We start from the raw sequence: 23,721 nt of genomic DNA, 5'->3' as shown, positions 1-23,721 counted from the left end.
GACACTCCCCTCCATGCTATTTCTTATGCCTCATCTGTTTTCCCATACAAGCCAAATTAGGTGTTCATTGCACTGCCCAGATTATTATTTTTAATGGTAGATCTCATGCTGAGCATTGATTTCCTGACCATCACAATCCTGGATAATTCAATGCCAATCCTATATTCTGTGCAACACCTGCAGCTATGCATTTGTTTCTATACCTATTTATTCTTCATGTACCAGCAGTACACCTGGAGGGGTAAAAATGCAAAATTGCAAATAAAACCTGCCCAAAAAGTGGGGGGATCCGTGATATACAAAGGAGAGGGTAGACAGAGAAACTGAAACTGGCAGAGTCCAATGAACACATTTATCATTACAGTAAAAGTTCCTGGGTAACTTTGGGGGCAGAGGAGCTATGGAAAAGGAGGAGGAATAGTTTTAACAATAAATTTGGAAACTTATATTGAGGAGGATTGCTGTAACCTGAAAAGCAGTTCCAAGATGAAGGAACAGCAAGGAGATAAAAATGACAAGCACTAACACTTGGTATGAACAAGCCACCATTGCCACCATCACCCTAAGAAGAGCCCAAGCCTCCAGCTGGAAAGGGCAAAGGGTATGGTCATGTCAGAGGAAAGAACATTCAAATCTTGGAGAGCACTAACAAATAGAGTGAGAAGAGCATTCCTACTGAGATTTATAGTCTACTGTATGCCAGTTTTTACAAATTTATGGCAGCAGCAAGCCAACATGGGAAGCTATTTATGACAGAAGCGGTTAAAGAGTTGGACTTGGTTGACAAGGAGATATTTGTTCAGATTCTACTAATGTGGAATCTAACTCTTTTATCTGCTGATAAGCATGCTTGGTCTTTGAGATATTGGCAGCACTTTTTAATTTGTGAATTCAAGGACCTAGGCTGGACCATGTGGTAGTTGCTGGTGGTTTCTGGGAAGTCCTGAGGCAAAGTCCACCACAAAAGTATCTCTTCACCCAAAGTGTACATTGCATGGAGTTGTATTCAAGAAACCTTTACTCAGAGTAGACCCAGTGAAATTAATGGACCTTAGTTATTTGTCGCAATTCTTCTCTGAATAGGACTGTCACTGAATACCACTTGTTGTTGGCATCTGTCTGTCTTGGGAGACCAATTGAGGAGTGAGCCTTTGGGGACTGAGGTCAAACTGCTGGAAGGTTGCAGCACCGGCTGTGGCTGTAGAGATGGATATGGGAAAGACATGTTTTGTTGCAGCTGGGGCAGATAAAGGCGTCCAGTTGTGCTGCTGCAGATGCACCATGACATTTCTTCTCTCTCTACACTCCTGCCAGCGGTCAGTCCTCCTCTGATCATTCTATGGTTATACAACCTGACTGTCTCCAGGCACTGCAGTCATCTGTAGGAGACTGCCACATGGTGGGGTTGATGTGCTAGCTTGAACAGTTCATGGTCATAGAAATTCCCTTCCTGCAACCAGTGCATTCAATCCACATATTAGGTCAACCTAACACCACTCAAACTATGGATGAATCTTACTATTTTTCCCAACAGTCTATTGCATATCAGCATGTGATGTATGATAAAATCCTCCTTAGCGTTTGGATACAAAGGACGCTCATCTTGGGGTTTCATGGTACTCTATGTAAGGCTCTGAAGCAGCACCACAAGCAGAAAGCAATAACTAAAAAAATACATGCAGAGGAAATAATTCAAGAACATGAGCCTAGTCATAGTCTGCAAATCACTACATGTAATCATGCCAATATATACACAGCACATCAAGGAATTAAAGCAGGAAAAGTCAGACTAGAAAATATTTATACAGTTTTAAAGTTGTTTACAGATCTTGTTTTATATTGAAGCCAAGATATGTCTAGTCTATGGAGATTCAGCAAAATCAAAACCATCACCATTAAGATAATTGAAACTAAAGATATGAGGTCAGTGACTACACAACAAGTAATTCTATGCTGAGTTTTGAACAAGTCCACCATATATGAATGAAACTGACATAGTTCTCTCAAATTTCCTGGCTTCAGACTATATTTTTATAGTAATTTTGTTTTGGAAGAAAACATGGAGAGATGTTTGAACCATCAACAAAAAATGCATTTCCACTGATTAGCCGAAATTTTTAAACCTAGCATTTCCCTCCATTTTCAATTGGTTTACTTTACTTTACTTTCCTCTCCTGTATTTAATAACTAATCCTTGGCTAATTAACCTACACACAACAAAATCAATATTTCATCAGCATTTCCATGATTTGAATTTTTAGACTAGAAACTATTTAACCAGCAATAGTGAGATCACAAATGGCTTCTTTCTCCCATTTTACCAAGCAATTCAGCCACTGGTATTAATTTACATTCATTTATTATGCCAGCAAAGTTTCTGGATCACTCTACTCTTATAACCAATAGACATAAATTTATGGTTATGCAAAAAGGTTGCATAAAAGCCTGCATAATAGACATTTTATAATATATTTTGATATCTGTCCCATGTTTGCTGAAAATACTGTATTTCACCACATAATGGTCATATTTTTGTGCCCATTTTTCCTTTCCCCAAAGGGGGGGTGCAACTATTATGCGGGTAAATACGAAAGTGCGACCATTATGCGAGGAGGAAAAGTGGGGACAACAGCAGGTGGATCAGAGGAGCTGGGAGAGCACAAGCCAGAGATAAGTAACTTCTTATTGGGACTTCTTATGGAAAGAGACTAGCATACCTTTCTGTAAAAATGAAGCCTCCCTTGTAAATATGTTCTCTTGTCCAACCTACTTCCATGCAGTGGCGCCACTCATCTATCAGAATCTCTATGGTGAATGAAACAGATCTACAGTGGTACCTCTGGTTGAGAATGGGATCCGTTCCGGAGGCCCGTTCGCAACATGAGCAGAACGCAACCTGCGTCTGCTTGTGCACAGGTCGCCACTTCTGCGCATGTGTGTGACGTCATTTTGCGCATCTGCACATGCGGCAAAAACCGGAAGTAACCCTTTCTGGTATTTCCAGGTCGCAGCGGGATGCAACCTGAAAACGCTTAACCTGAACCAAACGTAACAAGAGGTATGACTATATACTTTGCATTACAAGAGCAGAACAGCCATTCAAATTTGGAAAGGAAGTTCCGGTAAGGAATGCCGTGGGAACAGCAAATGAGCAGCGATGGCAGCACCTGCACCCAGGCCTGCCAATGCCTGCTGCATCTCCCCTTAGCCCATGTGGCCCAACCATCCCTGGCATCAGTTCCTACTGAAACAGCGATAAAAAATCAGCAGCTGGAGGATGGGGAGAAACGTTCCACCCCACTGCATTCAGCCTAAGAGCTCATGGCCAAGATGGCGAGGTATGAGGGGAGCAAGGGTGGCAGTGGCTGGAGGAGGAAAGGAATGGGCCTGAGGCTTAGTGGAGCCTCAGAAGTTACCCTACGACTATCACATGAGAAATGCTCTGGGACCACTTTTGCGGTCCGAAAAAGGGGGGTGCAAGTATTGCACGCTGGTGACAGGATGCAGTGAAATATGGGTATGCATTTTAGTGCATTGTTTTGTTTTGTTTTGTTTTGTTTTAGCTGAGAACTCTATTGGAACATTCTGGAGCTGTAAAAGCTAGCTTGTAATTAAGTTCTGATTCACACATTACTCTGGGAGATGCAGATGAGATAAGTTCATATAATAGTTCATAAACATCAACTTCCTCAGGCATCACTGATCTATGTTGCTGGACCACTAATCTTTGACTGGGACCTCCAGCTGCTAGAGAAATTAACAGCAGGCATGGGTATGCTAAAAGCAACTTTTCTGTGGAAGCAAGCATAGGAGTTTGGGAGACTGATGTGCTTCTGGAGAGGGCCAAGCGAGTTTATATTGTTGAAGCATAAATGAAATATGAATCATTTGCAATAATAACTTACACCACAGACGTATATAAATACATGGAGCAGTGTTGTTTTTCAGAAACCCTGGACATATTATGTAACCACAGTATACCAATAGACATGATCATCCTTGCTCGTTTGTGCTCCAGCTTTTCTTTGAAGTCTCTTTATTATTTATTCATGAACAAAAGATAAAGAACAAAATTAAAAAGACAAAGGCAAATTATTATAGCATGCAAGCTGTAGCTCTTTGGACAAACTGCAACACCAAATTGCTCTCCAGATTCAAACAAAGACCAGTTCATACGCCGCTGCTAGTTAATCACTATACATTCCCTAGCTACTGGTGTCCACAGGAGGTTAGGTGATGCCAAGAAAAACATTGGCAACAGTCAAACAATTCACTGCTCAAAACAACACCAGCAATAAAATAGCATGTATCAGATACTTGATTCTGTCCAAGACCTGAATTAAACGGCAGAAAAAATATTCCTGAAATTAATTTAGCTGAAAGGAAAATAGGCACAAGGAGCAGCAGGACCAGTATCACTTAAGAAATCATATGCAAATATTTTGCCAAATGCTTTACAGGCAAATGAAGACGGGCAAATGTTTCGTAGTAGAGCTTCTTTGTACCGAGGTATCTGGCAGAAACAATCATCTAATGGTTTTTAAGTTCCTTAGAAACTTCATGGTAAAGTTAGAAAATATGTAGGTCATGAAAGCATTTAACTTTTGTACTTAAAATAATTTTCATTACTTGCACAGCTTGCATAATTGACTTCCAAAATAATTTAGAATGAATATTTACGTTGTGAACCAACCACCCTGAGATCTATGAATGAAGCATGGCATACATAGACCTCAGTGGGTGACAAGCAAGAGCCTCAGATGATGTAGCATTTTTGTTGCTGCCATTTAGTGCAGGGGCTGTGTTATACAGCTGTATCTCTCTGTGGGTAAATTCTACACACAGAGAGAGAGAGACTGTTTGTAAAGCATCAGACAACACTTCAGACACGTTCACTCTGGATTCTGGTAGGATGAAGTCAGTCATTAAAGCTGTATGTTTATTTCTGTGACTAACAAAACCTAAGACAATGAATTCTTATAACAGAATGTTTCAGCTTCCACATTGTTTGGCTGCTCTGATGTGATATATATATATATATACACACAATCTCTCACACACACTGCTTAAAGTAGAAGTTTAGCATCAGAGAAAACGGCAAAATGTTGGTAAATCACAGGACTGAAAAGTATCTCTAATAACCTTGCTATAATGGATTTGGACAGAGCCATGGGTGACTGAGATGGTGGCAGAAAATAGCATTTTTAAAAAAGTCGTGGAGGTATAAATTAGCTTAAAAATAAATGTAGCTGCAGTGGATGCAGAGTGTCAGCTGTAAACCTGTTAAGTTAGGCCAGTAATTAAAAAGCAATGTAAAAGCCTTCTCCACCAAATCCTATCGTCTGCCACAATGCTTCTTTTCAGTTTACCAGAGCCAGCCCTGGTGTGAGAAGGCAGTAAGTGATAGACTTAGTAAAACAGCAAGACCATAATGTGACCAGCATTAGTGAAGCAAAAGTGAATCGGTAGTTACACCACAGACATTTAGTGCATATATCATAAGATGCAGCTGACAGATTTAAGTAATTAAAGACAGTGTATTATTAACCAAGTTTAGCAAAAACCAATGGCAAACAAGTGAATGGTTTCCTCTGGGACACTGACTGTAATATTCAACTCCACTGCTGCACCTCCACAAATAGGAGCTTCATGCACAAACAATATCAAGACTAGCATGAGCTGATACAGCTATATTTCAATAAAGGGTAAGCTCCCACAATTAAAGAGCTGAGGTTTTCCCCGTCAGTGGGTAAAAATGGTCTTCATAGATCTGATCCCACAAAATAAAAGAGTATTGTAACAAGAGTTTGGCTGTCAGAGAAAAAAGTTATGAGCTGTTTTGCAACATCTACAACCACAGTGACATGCACAACACAAGTGACATATGTTAAATGCCAAGAATTTCTTTTGGTATTAGACGTGCTGCAGCTCTCTTGGCAAAAATGTTTCTTTATGTCATCTAAAACGATGCATCGTGAATCTGGGCTGCTAAATCAGAGTTTCTCAAGAGCTATTATTTATGTTTCACTTGGCAACTTATCAGCTGTGTTTAAACTGCTAATCACAAAAAAACTTACTTTAGTGGAAGAACACAGAAAATTCATTGAACTGTCCAGAATGATATCCTTATTGTGCAAATATAAAATTTCCAGATGCATCTTTTTGTTGCCTAGTTGCTTCTCTCCCTGCTCCCCTGGGCCACAGATATAACAAGCTTGCATTCACACATACACTACTGTTAAACTATTGGGTTTATGAGGATGAAATGCAATATTGTGGTGTTTTTAAAATTTATTTATTTATTTATTTACTTAATGTATTTTCCCCCCACCTCCCAGAAAAGCCCCCAAAAGCCGCACTCCCTTTAAAGAGCGTGAGGCTCTTGGCTGGCTTTTGCAGAAGGTGGAGGAAATCCCCCACCTCCCGCAAAAGCCAGCAAGAGCCGCGCACTCTTTAAAGAGCCGTGCCTAGCGTGGCCCGTCAGTCCCTTCTCCCTCCTCAGGTAAAAGCCCCCAAGAGCCGCAAACACGCTCTGTGCGCTCTTTAAAGGGAGCGCGGCTCTTGCGGGCTTTATCCCGAGGAAGGATAAGGGCAGCCCGTCGCTGACAGGCTGTCCTTCTCCCACCTCGTAGAAAAGCCTGCAAGAGCCGCACTCCCTTTAAAGAGCGCGTGGCTCTTGCCTGGTTTTTGCAGGAGGTGGGGGAAGGGACAGAGGGCAGCTTAGCCGCGTGCAGCCTCTTCCGGGCAGGGGGAGCCTTCATCCCACTGCCCGGGAGAGGCTTCGGCAGCTATCCCAGAAGCCACAACAGCAAGAGGCTATCCCAGAAGCCAGATCCCTCTTGCTGCTCTGGCTTCTGGGATTCAGAATATTTGTTTTCTTGTTTTCCTCCTCCAAAAACTAGGTGCGTCTTATCATCTGGTGTGTCTTATAGAGTGAATAATACGGTACGTCTAGGGGTTCATGGGGTTTTGGAGTAGTATTTTGTATATTGCGGATACCATTCCTTTGCTGTTGTAGGAGGTTTTTGAAGGCTGTCAGGGGCCCAGTTGCTGCTGATTCTACTACTGGATTGTTTAAAAGGGCATGTAATTGGTGATGAGTTAACCAGGGCATTTGGGTGTCTTCTAGTTTGTCTTGTATTTCTTGTGTTGATAAGGGTTTGTTATTTTTATAGAAATCTGTTAGGCGATACAGTGGTGCCCCGCAAGACGAACGCCTCGCAAGACGGAAAACTCGCTAGACGAAAGAGTTTTCCGTTTTGGAGGTGCTTCGCAAAACGAATCTCCTATGGGCTTGCTTCGCAAGACGAAAATGTCTTGCGAGTTCCTGCGGGGTTTTTTCCTCCCCCCCCTTTTTCTAAGGCGCTAAGCCGCTTATCAGCTGATCCGATAAGCTGATAAGCCGCTAATAGCGCTAATCCTCTAATCCGTCAATGGGCTTGCTTCGCAAGACAAAAAAACTGCTAGACGAAGAGAATCACGGAACGGATTCTTTTCGTCTTGCAAGGCACCACTGTATAGGCCTTTGGTTTGCCAGGTTTTTATCTGGATGTTTTGTGCTGAGTGGTGGAATAATGGATGGTATGCCAGAGGAATTAGTGGGGATAGGGTTGGGGATAGTTTGCCTATTTCTGCTTTCCATGCTTTAAGCATGGTCTGTGTGTACCTCTTAAGTGTTGTGGGAATTTTCCTTAGTTTGTTTGGGAGGAATGGGTATGCTGTGGTGCAGGTATTTTCAATTGTGTCCCTCTCTAGGTGTATCCATTGTTTTGTCTCATCTTCTAGTATATATGGGATTATGTGGCATACTTGGTTGGCAATGTAATATGCTTCTATGTTGGGGATTCCCCATCCTCCCTCTGAGGAGGGGAGGTGCAGGTATTTAGGGCTTATTCTTGGTTTTTTGTGTGAGAAGATATATATATAAGTGTAGTTTTTTCTGCCATTTATGGAGTTAGGTTGGGGGAATCAAGATTGGGAGGGTTTGGAATAGGTAGGTTAGTTTTGGGAGCGTGATCATTTTGATCATGGCTATTTTGTCTGAGAGAATGAAGTTCATGTTGTTCCATCTCTTTAGGTCTTTGTTAATTTGTTGTCACAAGGGGTTGGAGTTTTGGAAGTATAATTTATTGAGGTTTCTGGTTAGTTGTACCCCTAGGTATCTGAACTTGGTGTGGCAAAGTTTTATCTTGGTGACGTTTGTGCGTTCTTTTTGAGTGTGATTTATATTTATTTTTATTGAAAATATTTAAACAAAATAAAGTGAAAAAATAAAAAGGAAACAAAAAGTGCATAAAAACACAAAAGAAAGAAAAAGCACTACAGTTCTGTGCATACTTGTCTAATACAAAGGTATATAAGTGCAATATTCTAATCATATATATTTATATGCTATATTTTTTATAAATGCATTCCAAATGCCATTATATTTGTCCATGCACAATATATGTCTATAAATTATCCATTCGCATGTTGCAAAAGTTGTAACATATTTTAGACATAGTTATCAAATTCCACTTAGTAGGTACATAATTTGAAAGAATACTATCCCCTCCCCCCAGTTATCCTTTGTGAAAACACCTGACTATTGAAAAAAATATTTTCAAAAAACCCCACCTGACTATTGAAGTGGGTGTAGGCACTATAGCTACCATGGCAATCATGTGGAAGGGAACATGCACTTGTAGTATCATAACAATGCATTACTTTTCAGAAGGAAAGATTAATTGCAGCCTGCTGAGACAGCCAAATGCACACACACACAAACAGAAATATATCCTCTCTGTGTGAATTTAATCTATTCCCCCAATGGGAGTGCCCTGTTTAAAAAAAAAGAGGGCAATTGTGGAAGCAGGTTTGCCCTCGCAGTAGAAGTAATTGCTTGGAGGACTAATTTACAGCAAATTGCTTTCCTACCGTCAACAGGTGCATAGGAGTCTCAAAGAAGGAATGTGTGTACAAATAAGTTGCACCTTTACTTGCTGTCAGTGTGAACTAGTTCACAAATCACAGGTGTGCAAACCAACCCCTATGCTTCACTCTGTCCTTGCACAGAAACAATATTGCAATATTTTGCAGCATTTTTGCGGGAGTGTAGAGAAAAGAGAGGCCTGTAGGCAGAGCAGCACATTCTGCAAAATCAAAATTGGGGAAAGAGACTTTTCTAGATGAGAATTGTAGAGGACTTCTGATGACCTTCCTGTTTATATTCCTATAATCCCACTTGTTATAAACATTATATCGCATGCAGAAGTTGTTGATTGCCTCCAAATATATATATGTATATATTTGTCTGTATGAGTGCTTCACATGTCCCTTTTAATTATCCTATGATTATGCAGCATCTCTAACAGTGAATAGTCTTATGACTCATCTGTGTATAAACTTGCCAGAACATCACTAAATCAGTTTAGAAACATCTTAATTTAAACAAGGGAAGCCAGTTGTACACGTCACCAGCTATGATCCTAAATAAACAAGTGTGAAGACGCACTGAAGTCTGTGTACTACTTTCAGCATCCCATACACTAAATATGTGATGTCCTGTGATGCTGTTGTGCTTTACTTTCTATACAAAAATAACCAGATTCACTATTTTATTATGCTAAAAGTCACAGGCGTTTTAGCTTAGATTGTATATGTTTCATACAAAATGATATATAGAAAATATGGTGAAATATAATACTATAAGCTTTCAAGTTCTCCAGAGCTCTTCATCAGACTAGATAGTAAATTTGGACTAGATGTAGCAATCCAGCATCAGTTAACATACATTACATAAATTTATTTTTATGCCGCCTTTCAACAGTTCAAGCCATGCTCAAGGCAGCTTACATAATGAAAAAACACATAACTACAAAATAACCAAAGTAGCCATCAGTAGTAAATACAAAATACAAAACCAAACTGAACAATTTCCACATAAATCACAGCAAAAGATACAAAAAAGCGAAAAACTCCAGCAGCAACCACTCCCTCCCCAACAACATCCCAGCAGCCTCAGGCCCCACCATCCCCTGCTTAGGTGTAAAAAGGCCAGAGCTTTGTGGGATGCTCAATTCTCATTTCCAGTAAGAGCCAGTCTGCCCAGGTTAAGCACCACCTTAAGTCAGGGCCAGCATCAAGGAAGTCCATTACACTCATGCTACACATTGACCAGAGCCCCCAGGCCTGCTATTCCTCTTTCACCATTACAACCTACTAGTTTGCTGCCTTTCATTCTGGTCCTGACAATGGTGAAGCAATAAACAAAAAGTATTGGTAGATGCTGCTGCCTGCTTGTTTATTGGATTGCTGCCTGGCAATCAAACAAAAGGTAGCACTGTGCTAGATTTGCACAAAATCTTGAAATGTTGTGCTTCCAGAGATGGGAGACAGGCAATTGATTATTCCACCTTCCCAATAGGTCTTGGGGCAACCAGAAACTTGCAGAGCATCTGGCAGAGTCTAATTTGAATACCTGCTAACTCCTCCCACATCCCATCTTCAAACTCTTAGCAGATACAGACACAACAGTCTGCATGTCATTTTCACACATACATTTTTAATTTTAGGTCATACAGTGACATAAATTTGAGTCTCTTAAAATTTATATCTGACTTCAGGAGCGGGAGAAAGAGAAGTCAAACATTTACAATTTTAGGTACATACTTCCATGCCATAAACTAGTCTGAAGCAATATTTTGTTGAATTGGATTATCACTGCATTTCAGGAGTGCACTCAGGGCCAACCAGATGTAAATTTAAAAGAGTAATTAGCAAATTCAGTTTTTTTTATTTTAAAATTAAATGCCAGGCATAGGGGGCAGATGTGGGGAAGGGAAGTTTAAGCTCTACTGGCACCAAGAAAATTCATGTAAGAGATTCTCTTAAGAGTGATTACTATTACAGTACATCGTGTTACAGTCATCTTTTACTGTCTCATAAATCAATACATATACAACCTTCATTTAAATCTATGAAACCTAGGTACCTTCCATTTAACTGAAATGCTCTTTACCCAAGACATTTCCTGAATATTAAGCTACTTTGCTCAAACTACAACATTTTGAAAGATTATCTCATGTGAAATAGAAAATCTAAATGGCCAGTGTTACTATTCTCCAAGGTTAGAAATAACAACAATAGTGTCCAAAATAAGAATGTATTATCTAATTACAAAATGTTAAGCCTCACAACAACTCTGTGGTGTAGGTTAGGCTGAGATGCAGAGACTGGCCCAAGATCACCCAGTGAGCTCCATGGCTGAGCGGGGATTTGTACCTTGGTTTCCAAAGTCCAAGTCTGACATGCTAATCACTACACCACACTGGTTCCCAATGTGTGTGAATATAATTAAATATTCAAATATTACAAATAGTGTCAAGAGTAAATCTCAGTTGCTGAACATGAGCATTTGCTAACTTTTCAATTTATTCTCTCTCCATTTCAAAATTCAGTTTTGTATACAATAGAAAATCAACACCCAATGCTTACCTTTCAAATCCAATTTGCCGGAGTGTTTTTTCCCAGGTCAAGCCTATAGAAAAACATAAAGGAAGGGGATTCATTAACATCCTTTTTCATTTAATTGTTTTCCATTCATTTATTACCGTTATTTGGCAGCTGAACCTTCACCCTGATACTTATGCCACAGTTGCTAGAATGAATAGTGTACAGTACTAGTCCTCAAGTGGCTTGGTAGCTGGAAAAGCCAAGGCGCATTATGCCCATGCCCATCCCGTTTAATCAGTATCACCATAGGCAAAGAGCCACAGCAAGGGCTTCTCTTGCTTAATCCTGGGCTTCTCATTTTATCCATGTGGTACAGGAGCAACACCCATAGCACTGTAGAAGCAGGAACACGGGGTTCTGTGGTAAACAGCCCAAATTACATGCCTTTTCAATATACCAGTTTACAATATGGTAACCCAACAGCACAGCAGGAGGACACTATTCCACCATTTTTTTATTCAACAAGGTGTGGCGTCACTGTTCAAACACAAATGAGTACCCTTGCATTTTGAATTCATCCATTTTTCATTTAACACCCCAGGCTTCCCCTTGTTTTCCTAATAGGAGCTCTCTTACATTCATACCAACTTACTAGCAACCTTTTACAGTGAAATTTTATGCAATGCAGGTTTACTGGGAAGTTAAATTCTACTGTGTTCAATAGGGATTATTCCCTAGTACAGGAGTGGCCAAGCCGCCCCCGCCCCCCAAATTTAGAAGCCTGATCTAGCTTCCAAATGATATTTCCCAGACTTCCCAAATTCCACTGGTTTTGGTGGAAGCAGCAAAAAGAAAGAAGAATAGAAGAAATAAGGCAGACACATAGCCCAGCACACTGATGGGGATGCAAATCACCCCTTATCTAAATTATTGGACCAAACATTTAACAAGCCAGAAGTGGGTGATAACGTCCACTTCAGCAGATATGCACAGAGATGCTGAGGACAGGAATGTGACTGTGTGCAAGAGCGTGGAATGGCCACACTCACCACTGGCTGGCAGGTCAGCTATACTCCTACTCTATAACTGTTTAGGATTATAGCATTATACACCCTTGGAGCTGGGTATATGGATAGATGTGGTTCATTTTGCTTTGGTAATATTATAACAAATGGGTTAAGTCCAATGTTAGGATAACTGTGGAACAAGTCCCGAGACAACAAAACTGGAAAAAAACCCGTATGTTTTACTAGTAATCTAGTAAGAACAGATGTAACTTTCCTGCCCTCCATGTTTAATTTGAATATATATTTTAGGTTATAGGTTATTTTTCTGATTGGGAAAATAGAAATTTTACATTCACAGATTTTCTCACCCATGAAGAAATAAGAGCATGAGCAGATGACTGCTTCTCCTCCCTCTCACCCCCAGATTCAAAAGATTTCAGGTAAAATATTTTGTACTAACTACAACTGGAAATAACATCAAGTTAAAGAAACTTTGCATAGGAGTCTAAAAATAATAATAGGAAAATGAGCACTCCTTTAATGTTACACAAACTAAAATATAAGGGGGGATAAGGGTTTTTTAGGAATTACCTTTTTACTGCATTTGGTCCATTACAATGTTCTCAATTGGTTATAGCATACAGGAAGTCCATTACAAAATGATGTATCAAAGGTATGTTACTCAAGCCAATTTTTTAAAAAGCAAGATGTTTGTCAGAGATAGAATCAAATTCTAGTATTGTGAAGCAGAATGTTGTCGTTTCAGTGAGTATAAAATCCTGCTCAAAGTATGCTGGCTGTTGGGCCGTAATAATAAACATTCATTCAATCCTGCTCAAATTTACTGTTTCAAACTGTTGTTTATCAAGCAACTGGGGTTAACTTTAGAATGGTTCCTCTGACTGTCTTAATTAATTATGTGGAGGATAATTGCTGGCCTTCTACTTGACTGCAAAAGATTGCACATGCAAGACATTGTAAATCTGCAGTCTTGCTTAAGGGATATCTAATTTAAATATTAGATAAAGTCAACAGATAAGATCTATTGCAGGGACAAAATTAGATAGCTGACATCGATGGCTGAGAAATGGAATACTGTACAACACTGGAATATAACCTATTATGCTATTATGACTAATAGACATATTTGTCTATATTAATGACATATTAAAAAGAAAATATTTTAAATAATCAGTAATCAAAAAAGAGTGCAGCAAGGATAATCATATCACAAGCAGATAACCTGGTTTCAGTTAATGCTAGAAAATAAACATGCCTCATGTATAATGAGAATGTTGGTGCTCGTAGTTTTCTACAGTATGTGCAAATTGGTGTTCATAATATTCTACAGCATGCGCAATTATAAATAAAAAAATACGAACCCTCAAATGAAAATAATTAGACCCAACATAGTTTCTCTGAAGAGTAGGGTGCTTTAGTTTTAACATGTTCCCTCAATTTATCATTTTACAGTGGATCTTCAGGGTCTCATTTTTCTTCATTTTTACCCTGGTGCCCTCCATTCTTTCTTTTTCTCAATTACATTTAATCTAAAACTCTGCATGCATGCATCTGCCCAACTGATGACTAATCTGAGGTTGATCCAAAACAGTGGGTTGCATGAGGTGAAGGTTAAGATGCCATGCCCTCCACCCCGCCCCCAATTCCATATACTGGACTGGACTAGAAACTGAATCTTAATTTGATAGTGGGACAGCATCATCCACCACACCTGGGAGCAGCAAGCAAGCTTAAACAGCCACATGGCACAGGGCATGTGGCACCCATAGCTCTGTTGCCCAATACCTCCTTGCTGCTCACCACCATTTACTGCCTAATGCAGCTGCCCCACTCTGCTTAATGGCTAGGTCAGCCCTGACCAATGACGTTGAATATGACAATAGCATCACCTATTGGGGGGGTGGAGACATGGAGTCGATACCCCAGCCAGGCTGTCAATCAACCTGGGGAAACTTGTCAAGGTTTGTACCACTGCATTTGCACAACCTGATTTAGCAGGCATGCATTCAGGGGATTGGTGCACATAACACTGCATGTGTATGTCCAATGCAGACAAGGTATCTGTTTGCAGAAATCTGCATCCACGTGTATCTCTCACTTGCTCAAATAGAAAACTATTCCTTAAAGCAGGCATGGGAAACTTATGCCCCTCCAGTTGTTGCTGACCTCCCATCAGCCACAGCTAGCATGACCAATGGTCAGGGTTGATGGAAGCTGGACGTCCAGCATCATCTGGATGGCCAAAAGTTCCCTACCCTCAAGGAGTATCTCTCCCTCTTCTCCATTTATAATCCATTCCCAGCTCCAAATTAAAGGAATAACCTTGGGAGAATGTTGCTAACAAGCTGCAGAACATTGATTTTTAAAAATCCTGAAGAAAGCTGCATTAGTTAAACTATACTTTTCAAATAACAAATCATTTTGGGCCTCCTCCAGTCAACATCTCTGCTTTAACTCTTTTCTCGATAGACGTTTAGAGTCTGTATTTTGATGGCCATTGGTTTAACTTTTCACTTCAAGCTCCTCATATAGAAGCATGATATCATCAATTGTTAGGTTGCTGTATTTAAAAATGTAAGGTTCCTGTGATTAAAATTTTGTTTCAGGAACTTGCTGCAGACTGTTTAGCTGCTAAATAATTCCCATCTGTTTTCCATGTTCCTGTTTTGCATTAAGTTGGGCACATATATTGACAAAGAGAGGCTAAATCACATAAGATTTCAGGAGTTACTAGATATACTAAGTATATACTCAGTATATATTTAGTATATATAGCAACAATTGAGTAATAGCACTTGATATTATGCCTACTTTCCAAAATATATCCGGCGCAGCACTTTTTTGCTAATATGTATTTACCACATTGGCAGCCAAAACAGACCATATAACTCCAGACCATGCACATGACAGTCTTCCATTGTAGTAGCCACAGTGTAAATTTTAAAAACACCCAGAAAAAACAGTAGTTAATGATACCATAAAACCTTAAACAACAAAGACAGGACCAGCTGATGATAAGAAAAATAGCAAGGGATCTGCCTATTTAAAGTATTTTAGCCAACAAGCTAAATGTCTGCCAGAACAAAAATGTCTTGATAAAATGATGAAATATTAAGATCAGAATGGATCATAACTTCTATTAGTATACAACAAACAACATTAACCACAGCCAAGCACATTAAACTGCCTAGGAATCTCATCCTGTATGCCCTTGTCAAAGGGGGAAAGTTTTATTGCTGTTATATCAGTAGAATATCTGGAGAGTGCACAAGTGAATAGATAAATTAACAGACATATCTAAAATTATCTAGGAATTTCATCTTGCATGCACCTTAACAGCCAGGGAAAAAAATTTTTTGAGTGTCTTCCACATTTCATGAGACTTGAAGAAGAAATTAAATGGCAAAAGCCAAGCCTTTAAACAGATCCATCTCCTAACAATTACCCAACCTTCTAGTATGATACTAATCCTTTCTGGGGATGAGGAACCTCTAACCTTTCAGATGTTGTTCGACTTCCAAATCCCATCAGCCACCGCCAGCAAAGCCAATGGTTCAGCAACATCTGGAAGGTAACAGGTTCTCCATTCCTGATTTTGAAAAGATCATATCTGCCTATGCATCTGGGAATGGTAGATACCTCAGTACATTTTGAAATGCTACACAGAACTCAACTGGTAGAGAGGGAAAATGCTGCTGGTATGGGTAACAGAGGAAATCGGGAAGTGCAATCCTGACATATTATTAGTGAATACATTTAAATTGAGCATTTCAATGGAAACACAGGAAATGCATCCGATCTCTTACACAGAGCCTGTTAAATCATCAGACTTCTGCACGAAAAGATGCAAGAAAGATAAAGATACCACTAGTTTGAAATAAAGGGGGGAGGTCTTGTATAAAAGCAAAGAAAGGAAAAGAAAAGCGTAGCCTTATTTGAACTAGTATAGGAACTAGATTGCCAGAAACAGACATATAAGAAGTTTTAAAACTAACTTCTGGAACATAAGAAAACAGATACCAATAAGAATCGTAATATCAATGAGAAACTGTAAACACTTAAATTTGCAGTACTTCAGGAGGGAACTGAAATTAGTGAAGAGGCTAGCCAAAATGAAGAGGGGATGACACCATTTTCTGTAACTAAAATTAATCTGCCAATTTAATAAAATGTCAGCTGATGTAGAACAAGTATAAGTATTCCATTTTCAAAACAGTCAATGTAATACAGGGTTAATATACCATTGCCTACATGGCTGTGTGAAGGGTGACACTGTGGGTTAAACCACAGAGCCTAGGACTTGCCGATCAGAAGGTTGGCGGTTCGAATCCCCGCAACGGGGTGAGCTCCCGTTGCTCGGTCCCTGCTCCTGCCAACCTAGCAGTTCAAAAGCACGTCAAAGTGCAAGTAGATAAATAGGTACCGCTCCGGTGGGAAAGTAAACGGCGTTTCTGTGTGCCATTTTGGTTTGCCAGAAGCAGCTTAGTTATGCTGGCCACATGACCCAGAAGCTGTACGCCGGCTCCCTCAGCCAATAAAGCGAGAGGAGCGCCGCAACCCCAGAGTTGGCCACGACTGGACCTAATGGTCAGGGGTCCCTTTACCTTTTGCATGGCTGTGCATAACCACAGTGGGATGACTTCCTTTTCTTATAAATCTCTGGGTCATCTCGTTGGCTACTTTAAGAATAGGCAGCTCTCTTGACTGCGAGCATGAAGATCATGAGAACTGTCATGGTAACAATTAGAACAATCAATAATGAATGCATTCAGTAGTGAAGAAAAGCATGGATAATGAATAGTTAACTACTGGTACATACTGTCAGGAGTTCAGCCTACACTCGAGTAGGACTCTGGCAGAGACACATGCCTGACTCGCATGTTTCCTCCCTCCTGGTCGATCATTTGGGAGTTTCATAAGCTTTTTTCAGCCCGAACATCACAGCGACCGATGCCAACCGACACTGGCACACTTAGGGATCCGCAGAGTTTGCGCAACTTGTGTGACAGACCTCAGCAACTCAGCATTTTGGCTAATCTACTTTATTTACATATAAACACACACAGAGCACTACAACATGGCTCCCTCTCTCTTTAGCATCAGACAGCAAAGAGAAAAAGAACAAAGGACAATAGTCCCACTTCACGAAACACAATAACACAAACATCCTGTTTCCGTCATTTCCCACTCTGTGGAGTCAAAACACATACTGTCATGTGATAGACAAAAATCCCATGACTGCAATCATAGATCAGAAATTCTAACACATACATTATCCAAGTCCTGAGAGGATTTGTGGTTTATTTCAAATTAGAAACACTAAACAAAAGCAATTTACAAAAGGCAAGAGAAAGGAACCCAAAATTCTTTGGTTCCACAAGATTTGTGTGAAGAAAGTATGCAGAGCTTATGGGGAATAGTTTTGTATATCAAATATTCCCTCTTCATATTAGGTTTTTGAACACTATTTCCATTGTACTCTCTGGCTAAAATTTGGCAATACCTCCTGAAATGAATACAACTTCTCAGGTTCTAGCTAATGCCAGCTTCAACCCATTAAAATGTAGTTCATATTGTTTAAAATATTGACTATATATCTCTGAATGATAGTGTTTCAGCATGCACTGGGAAAATCAGAGGCATAAACTTTTAAAAGTACCGGTATATATTTTAAGCAAATCGGTCTCTATAAAACAATGGGTCATGCAACCCTTTTCCTGCTTTATTTGCTGCATGACTAGTGTAGACATACACTAACAGGTAAAGCAGCAAGCTGACCCAGATAAGTAAAGAAGAACTGTCCTGTCTTAGTCACCCCTAAAACCTCATTGTAAAAGTATTTCCTGTTGTAATGGTATTATACCCACCTGAGTCCTGGCCTACACTGATGTGACAGTCTTTAATCAGCCTTAACTCCCACAAACCCCAGCCAGCACAGAGTCAATCCATTGGTCAGATGTAGCCCAATAGTTTATCCGTATTTAGTCATTCCCAAGTGGGTGCTCCCTTAAAGTTGCTGGACTACAAGTCCCATCATCACTGAAGATTTGCCATGCTGGCTGCTGCTGCTGGGAGTTTTAGTCCAAAGCACCTGGGGGGCATCAGGTTAGGGGGTGGCTAGTCTGTACTGTCCATATGTTTGTGAAATATCCCTGAAATAACACAAACAACTCATGCACTGGATATACAATCCTATGCCCCTTTTCTAATTTAGGCAACACTTCCACATTTCTCCAAATGAACATTAGCAACAGAGAAACATTAACTTTTCTCAAAACGTCTATGAAAACACTAACAAATGCCATCCACCCTCATGCTTCAAGTACACTGCCATTCTTCCTATTTACTAAAGAGAACACATAGCAAGGCTCAAAACAGGAAGACTTAAAGGCAGTGTGACCTTTATAATTATCAAAACTTCAGTAAGCTGTGCATTGCTGTGCCTCTTCACAAGCATTCAAGAGAAAGTTAGTACACTGCTTGAAATCATAAAGTTATTCTTCCATGGAAACTTGACAGGAGGTTGTCAGTTTTTATTTATTAAGTTTATATCCTGCCCTTCCTCCCAAAAGAGCACACGGCAAAGACAAGACATCTGCCTATTTGACTCCTCACCTCAACCCCTCTACTCCCACTCTTACAAGATATGGATGTTAATGGCTGCATTGGGTCAAAGAGATACATAACTCTAGACCAAATTTTCTTTAAAAAATGTCATATCTCTGTGACATTCCTCTCACTGGGGTCAGAAACAAACCAAATAAACTTTACCACCCCAGATGACATTTATATAGCACAATTAATGTCACATCTAGTCAGACCCCATGGCTTGCAAATACTGAATTCGGATGCACTGGCAAAGTCTGGAATACATGCGGATTAAGCATTTATAATTCAGAAGTTACTAGGACCATGATCGTCGTAAGGGAGAAGAAGAAAGGAAGGGAGGAGGCAGCTATCAGGGTGAAAGAAAAAGAGAACTTTCAAATTGCTGGACCATTTATTAAAACACTTGGGGAACTGCTGTTTTATAGGCTGAAGTGCTTTTGGCAGGTTTATTTCTTTACATATAGATGGATTTTGCATCAGGAGTTGGAAATTGCAAGAGCACCAATTCCCTTTTCATAATGCAAACTTTACAGCTCATAAACTATTGGTAGATTTATAACAGAGGGGCTCTCTTTGGAATGTCTACTGCATCCTGTTCTCCTGGGATGATTTTAGTAATATTTTTAATGGAAAGAAAAAGTCCTATGAACCTACAGAAGCCAGTCTCACATGAAAGACAGTACATCTGAGACCCAATACAGACATTATCAATCAGGGATCAACAAAAAGCACAAGGGTGGCCCAGTTTTTCCAAGGAAATATTTAATATGTGTGTGAAAAACACACTTGTGGGAGCAGAAAATGAGTCACATTTCTGCTGCAGACCCTCTAGCATTTTGTAAGCTACTGCAGTCCAGTGGAAGAGAATCTTTACCACAGTGGCTGATTTTTGGATCATATAAGCAAGCTGAGTAATTGGATAAATGAAAAACAATGATGAATACAGTCACTTCTATATAAGCCATCACTGCAAAATGCAACAAAACCAATACAATACAGGAAACTACACTGAAGGATAAAAATAGTAATTTTCTCTCAGTTTCCATTGTTTTAGGTTGTAACTACACTTAAATCGTGGAAATCTGCAAGCAGAACTACAGTTGTTTCATATCCCCTCTCTGTAATCCAGATAACAGATACTTGTAAATAACCTCCACTGAAATAATCAAGACTCACTTCCAAGAGTCTCCCCACAGATGCTTTCACACAATGTCTCTCTTCCTGCAGTCTGATGACAGGTCCCTTTCCCCACAATCTTATTGAAAAATTCTAACTTTTCAGCTCAGCTGCCCAGCTGCACAGTGGCTTCTGATGCTATTGCCACTTGTGAGATGAGCATTGGGGCCAATGTTTTACAGTGATTCTGGTTCTGTCTCTAGGGGTGGTTTCAGAGATTAACATTGAGTATTAATCAGTGTTAATCTCTTGGTCCTCTGGCAGTTGTGCTGTGGAGTGCCACAAAGACCATCTTGCCTCCAATGTTGTTTAACATCTACATGAAGCTGCAAAATGCAGCAGCTTGACTGCTCACTGATGGCAGAAGGAAGAAAAGTGGGGGGACCCTATCCAACCCATGTACGAAGCATGCATCAGGATGAATATTAAGTCACTGTTAAAAGAGTTTTACTGGCTGCCAATTAGCTACTGGGCTAAATTCAAGGTACTAGCACTGGTGTACAAATCCCAATAGAGTTTGGGATTAGGATACCTTAAATATTATCTCATCCTTTATATACTTGACCAATCCCTGCAATCTGCAGCAGAAGGAGCCTACAGAAATTATTTTATCAGGAGGTCCATTCTGCATGGTATTGGAACCAGGTCTTTAGTGTGGTGGCATCTAGCCTTTGGAACCCCCGTCCATTAAATATTAGGTAAGTTCTATCCTTATTGTCTTTCCAGCGCCTGTTAAATAAATTTGTCTTTCAACAAGCCTTCTAAGTAGAGATTTTTATCCCAGTAAGTATCTGAATGTGTTTGAAATTTGGCGTGGTGCAGAATGCTGCAGCCAGGTTGTCGAGAGGGATATGTGGACACACACACACCCCAGTTGTGATGATGGAACTGCGCTGACTGGAGTTGAACTACTGGGTCATGTTCAATTATCTTGTTACTAACACAGTAATTTAGGACTAAGGTACTTGAAAGACTGCTTTCCCCCGTATAGACCTGTAAGAATTAAGATCATTGGGGTAAATTTACTTGTGGTACCACATCCTACAGAATATCAGAGCAGTGATCCCCAAATTCCTACTTTGTTTTTGTGATATTGTTCTACTGGTTTTTATGCTGTATCTCTGTTTTTAAATTGATATTGGGCATTTTATGCTCTACTTTTGTATCCCACTTGCAACTATTTAAATAAATATGAACTTTAACTGCACTGTGCTCCGTTATCTCCTTATATTTTATTGCTAATAGTGAAAAGATTGTCATTATCTATGTAATAATTACAGAGATAAATCAAGTCAGCTAGAAAGGAAGGTGGCTTTCTATTGGGTTCAAACAAATTTATTCCAGGAAATGTATTGCGCACTTAAGAACTTGGCTTCCAATTGAGAAAAATAACCAAAAAGAAAAAACCCAAGCTTTTTTAGTTCCTGCCAGATGTTTAAAAGTCTAAATCAATACTAAAGCAGGATATGAGCTTTTTAACTTATGCTTGCCCCTTTAACATAAACAATGCAGCAAATTTCAATTTCAATATTAATACTCCAGAGTGTAGCATCATGAACTTCGGGAAAAGAAGAAGAAACCATACTGATATTTTTTTTAAAAATGTTTTTATAAACAAGCTTTAGTATTTCTCTTTAAATACAGTATCTTTAGAAGCAAAGAGAAAAAGGCAGAGGCTCTAAAAACTGTCATACAAGCTATCTTTTCAGGGCTTGAACCTCTTAAGAGTTCATTTTTCTAGCTCAAATCTGCATCATAATGCTCTCACCATGACTTATTCTCTGCAGTTCAGAGCACAGCTGATGACACAAGTTCATTAATATCTACACTGCACACATGGTATCTATATGTTCAGAGGGAATATACACTTATTATAGCAAACCAACAAACAGCACCAACCACCACTATCACACTGCTCGTGAGTTTATCAGGTGCATTTATTGGAAACAATATGCTGCATTGGAAAAGTCTTTGACTAAAGCAGCAAAACAATTCTGAACTTTATATCCTAAGCATAAGTGGTAGATTCAAAGACATGCAATATCTGGCTGTGTTTTCAAGTTAAAAGGACGTTTAGAGTATTCAGGTCTGGACCATGAAAATGAAGCAATATAATCTTTGCAATTCCTCAGTAAAGAGTTCTCGAATGAGAATTTTATGACTTGCTGTTTGGGGCTGAAGCTTTAAGACAGGGGTAGCCAAGATAGTGCTTTTCAGAAGTTGCTGGACTACAATTCCCATCAGCCCCAGCCAGCATGACTAATGGTAAGGGATGGTGGTAGCTGGAGTCCAACAACACATGGGTGACACCACATTGGCTGCCTTTGCTATTAAGATATTGCGTCAACATAGCGGCTTCTATATCTTAATTAATTAATATCTATAAAATTAATTTTTATAATGAATGATTTTAGAATGTTGTTTATGTTGTACTTTTGTACTGTTTTATTGTTGTTAGCCGCCCTGAGCCCGGCTTCGGCTGGGGAGGGCGGGATATAAATAAAATTTATTATTATTATTATTATTATTATTATTATTATTATTATTATTATTATTATCTTTAATCTGGCCTTTTGCACTAATATAATTCTATGTTGTTGTTTTTAAATGCTTATTCAAAGGAACTGCAGTCATCTAAAGCAAAACGAAGTTTTCAACACCACCAAATCAAATGTTGTTTTAAACAGGACTATACTGAAGTGTGTTTCATCAATTCAATACTCTGAAAACAAAAGAAATAAAATACCCTGCATGTTGAATGTGACCAGTGGCTGAACTTCATTTTCAGTTGCCAAAGTTTTCTGAAAAACTGCTACCAGCAATATATTTTTTCAAAGTGAAAGCAATGAGTAATAGTGAGCAGCTGCATCATAGTTCCAGCCAGTGGTTCAGACAATGAATAACTGAGCATTAGCTGTTCAGGTTGTAATACTTCACATGCAGAGCATTTCACTGGCTGAAGCCCATTTCAACTCCTCAAAAATGAATGAGTGAAGCAGTTGACTATGAGGGGTAATTAAAATAATTACCCTGGAAATTCAGAAGTGTACCCCCCCCTCCAGCATTTAGGATAAGATTCCAGGGAGTGAGGTGTAGTGGTTAAGAGTGGTAGTCTTGTAATCTGGGGAACCGGGTTTGTGTCTCCGCTCCTCCACATGCAGCTGCTGGGTGACCTTGGGCTAGTCACACTTCTCTGAAGTCTCTCAGCCCCACTCACTTCACAGAGTGTTTGTTGTGGGGGAGGAAGGGAAAGGAGAATGTTAGCCGCTTTGAGACTCCTTTGGGTAGTGATAAAGCGGGATATCAAATCCAAACTCTTCTTCTTTCAATGTGACAATGATTGCAAGGTACAAAGGCAAACAGCAGCTCTTCCTGAGTGCTTGTGTGCAAGTTCCTATACACACAGATGTTATAACTAACCCCAACGGGGCATAAAAATGTAAAGTTTTGTCCCCTTGCCCTGTACCACTTCATA

At 39.7% G+C, this 23,721-nt stretch overlaps 1 protein-coding gene across 5 annotated transcripts in view; it reads right to left on the bottom strand.

Moving 5' to 3' along the window:
- The window catches only part of PIEZO2 (piezo type mechanosensitive ion channel component 2), a 211,056-nt gene that overhangs the window by 98,013 nt on the left and 89,322 nt on the right, over positions 1 to 23,721 (bottom strand). For all 5 annotated transcript variants that reach the window (XM_082234898.1, XM_082234901.1, XM_082234902.1 and 2 more), the window contains exon 4: positions 11,476 to 11,518. In XM_082234898.1, the coding sequence (XP_082091024.1) occupies positions 11,476 to 11,518 (43 nt within the window). The remainder of the gene's footprint in view (positions 1 to 11,475; positions 11,519 to 23,721) is intronic.

The sequence above is a fragment of the Podarcis vaucheri genome (genome assembly GCF_965113315.1).
Source record: "Podarcis vaucheri genome assembly, chromosome: 8".
Taxonomy (NCBI): domain Eukaryota; kingdom Metazoa; phylum Chordata; class Lepidosauria; order Squamata; family Lacertidae; genus Podarcis; species Podarcis vaucheri.
This window is presented reverse-complemented; position numbering and strand designations above follow the sequence as displayed.